Source organism: Pinus tabuliformis, chromosome 4_2 (assembly GCF_031772625.1).
Source record: "Pinus tabuliformis cultivar Carrire ecotype Pingquan chromosome 4_2, CPIR1, whole genome shotgun sequence".
NCBI lineage: Eukaryota > Viridiplantae > Streptophyta > Pinopsida > Pinales > Pinaceae > Pinus > Pinus tabuliformis.
This window is the reverse complement of record NC_142304.1, coordinates 612811222-612814918: the sequence shown is the minus strand read 5'-3', so window position 1 is coordinate 612814918 and position 3697 is coordinate 612811222. Positions and strand designations below refer to the sequence as shown.

At 31.3% G+C, this 3697-nt stretch overlaps 1 protein-coding gene across 1 annotated transcript; it reads right to left on the bottom strand.

The window, feature by feature from the left end:
• Positions 1-2030: 2030 nt before the first annotated feature.
• On the bottom strand, positions 2031-3489 carry LOC149170800 (uncharacterized). Its single transcript, XM_089427358.1, has 2 exons — positions 3114-3489; positions 2031-2836 (listed from the first exon to the last, which is right to left on the bottom strand). Exons 1-2 carry the CDS (start codon positions 3288-3290, stop codon positions 2372-2374), a joined length of 642 nt encoding a protein of 213 aa, XP_089283484.1. The 5' UTR covers positions 3291-3489; the 3' UTR covers positions 2031-2371.
• Positions 3490-3697: the final 208 nt, after the last annotated feature.

The following is a 3697-nucleotide window of genomic DNA, read 5'->3' as shown; positions in this document are numbered from 1 at the left end:
CAATCATTAATCAATTATTTTCCCTCCTCTTTGCCTCTATGAGACAAATTTTCAATTGTAATTTTTTTTGTTGTTCTTCATTAACTAGCACTAACATGTCCTCATCTTTCTTCTTTTTTGAACAAAAAATTATGAAGTTCAAGCCACTTTTGTTACATTTGTGGTGGTTTGACTCTATAAACTTATTCATTTCCTATTTGATGGATTTTATATTTTATTTACTTTGAAAACTATTTAAGGCCAAATTATTGTTTAATTTTTCTTCTAACCTTTTATTATTCCCATATTAAGACTTTTTAGATTATTGACTTCTCCTTTTTGAGGTTGATTATTTCTTTTCTTAGCTTTGTCTTTCATTTCTTAATTTTTATCTTCAATTTCTACAACTTCCTTTTCAATCCTAATAATGTATTATGTATTTAAATCTTATTTTCAAACTATCTAAAATTATTATCAATAATTACATTTAACTTTATTTGGAGTTGATTTATTTCTTTTCTATATATTTATTTAATAATTCTATATATTCACAATTATCTTATAATTATATATACTAACAAAACTATTTAAAATTATTTTATTAAATAACTAATTTATATTAAAACATAATAATAAAGAGAAAACAATAATAATAATATAGAGTAAGGAAATTTTACATTTGATTAACTCAAACTTGTAAATTAAGATGGTAAAAATATAACTCAATCAAAATGTCATATGAAAATGCTTGATGAAAATAGAAAAGTAAAAATGTCTAATGTCCCAAATGAAATTTGATGTGAAAATGTCTTAACTATAATGTCTAAGATTATAAAGATATGTCTTCATGAAATGTCTCAATAAAAATGTGAGAAATTATCTTAACTAAATGACAAATTTGTAAGATGAAATTATAAAAATATTCTTTATTGAAAGTAACTACTTGAAAATGATGTTTCAAAATGTATTAAATAAATATTTCAAAAAATCACTTACAAAATACATTTTAAAAAATACCATATTAATAATAATAAAATAAAAATTATTTTAGTTAATGTGATAAAACAAATTTGATTACATTATTAGCACAATCATCTTAAAGACCAAAAATAAAATTTAATATATTTTCTAATTAAATTCTAATATTATATTATTAATATATTTAATTAATTTTTATAAAATTTTAAATGTAAAAGTTAAAATAAATTTATTTATTATATGAAATTAAAATAATTATTTATAGATATGGTATTGATTCATGATATTGTAACAAAATTTATTTACAAATAAAAAAATCTCTATGAAATGAATTTAGATTGTTAAAAATTTTGTTGCATATTTTTTAATATATATGTTTAACTTATATATTAATTATTTTTATCAATAATTATAAAAACAATAAAATTATAATTTAGTTAATTTTTATATGTTTTTAAATTTTAACAATTTGAAATGTATAATGAAATGTTTTGATGTTTATTATAGATTGATGTCTATAAACATTTACCAATTATTTAAATTATATAACTATGTTAATTTTATTTACTAATCAATATTTTTCATTTCAAATTATTTTTATTAACTAAAATATTTTTATTAATTTTATTTCTTAATAATTGATAAAATTTAATTTAAATTTTTTAAAATAACTCCCATAAATTTTAAATAAAATTTGATCGAATATCACAAATAGAGTGTTGTCGCTCGCATGCAATTGGTAAGAGAAATTTTAAACTTGAGGTGGATTGAGAGAAAGCGAAACTTGATGAAACATTTTTGGGAATAAAACCAGACTGGCACAAAAGCATGATCTTCATAGCGTTTTATACCCCATTTAAATTAAAAAATAATAAATAGATAATTTTTTTATTCTAAAATATTAATTTTAAGAATATAATTTAATAATCCTAAACAAAACTATATACACTTGAAAACTGCTCCAAACACAATTTGTTACGTTAAAAAAATTAACAACCTCATCTACCCGTATCAAATTTCAAACGCCCATAAAGTTATAAACCACGAAGTGGACCAAGAAAGATCACATGAACTATCAAATTTAATGGGATAAATCCATACTATATTGAGAGTCTCCGCGTAATTTGTACATAAGAATAATAAGAATTTCGACCCAAAAATACAAAAAAAAAAAAAATGGCCTGGGTTAACCTGACCTTCCAGTTGCTCCCTTTCCTGCACTGGTTTGGTATTATATTAATGAATTTCAATGAGCAACGACCCACCAGAAAGGCAATTGCACAGGTGTCCGCCATTTGACAGGTATACCAGACTAGTCGTTGACGTGGGCGATGACTTCGCCTAACCCTCACACATTTCTTTCATCTCTGAAATACAGGGGCGAGGACTCTGTTCAAACTCCCAACCCTTCCGCTCAGGCGGCGGCGGCTTCTCTGGTAACATAAACGACCCGGCAGACCTCATATTTGAGCCTTTTGGCATTCAAGTCTCTCCAGTAGGCGTCTCCGGGGCTACCTCCACAGGACTCCAAGAGAGCGGAGGCAGAGGCGGCGTTGTCCCATGTGGCCAATCCCACAATCAACATCCCGTCATCAGACTTATAAAAGGCGCAGGAAAGAACCCCCTTTATCTGTGCAAAGTATGCCTTCATAACGGCCAGGCAGCTGTAAGCGAGCACCTCCTGCGTCTTCATGTCTGTGTATATTCTCCGCACGCTTACTATGTCCCCCACTGATACCCTCGAAAATGAAGCCTCCCTCGGCTCCGATGAGATCAAATGGAAGCAACCGCAGTCCACCTTTCTGAGAACGGCCGTTGCCTTCTCGCTCAAATCGTATAGGCTCGGCGCAGAACCTCTCCAATCACAGAAAACTGCTACCTGCATGATCGCAAATAAAAACATTAAATTAAATTTAATTGGGTGCAGAAATTATCTGAAATGTTGGATGGATTGAATCATTACACAGTTTTCTTTCAGAAATCTCCCACCATAAGAATTGAGAAATTCTTATGAAGAGCCAAAAAGGGGAAATCTCCAACCATAAGAACCGAGAATAGCCAAGAAGAAGACGGACTGGGGGTTGGACGGATTATATCATTACACAGTTCTAACAATAACCAAGAAGAATAAAAGAGCGAGGGTTAATTAATAGTACCCAGGAGCCATTAACGCTGGAAAGAATGGCTGCCCTGACACTACCGGCCTGCTCGGCGGAGGCAATGGCAGCCCTAATGTGCCGCACTGCGTCATCGATATCGTAGCCACTGACAGGCTTATAGATGCCGAATGTAATCGCGGAAGTTTTCTCCGAAGGGTTGAGACTTATCGCCATACTGAATGTCTGAAACGTTTCAGGAGTTGCGGATCGAGATGAAATATGAGAAAAGGGAAGGATCCGGAAGGGAATTGGAATCCGGTCTGAACAACGTAGGCGGGAGATAAGTGCGTATGTAAAGAAGGCACGACACTTCGCATGGCCTTCGTCTGCGGTGTTGGGAAAGTTCGGGTGCCGGGTACGAGACGGGTAATGAATACAGTTTGCCTGTGGGTTGTCTCAGTCAAAATAGTAATATAGTATTGAGTTTGTCCACCCACAAAATCAAAATCGGATTATATGTTCGTTGGCAGACAGCGAATTCCAAGTGTCAAATACGGTTTTTCTATTCAATTCAACCATGCCAAGATTAACATCAACCCCTCTCTCCCTTATAAATGGGGTCAAAGATTCCATAAAAGCTC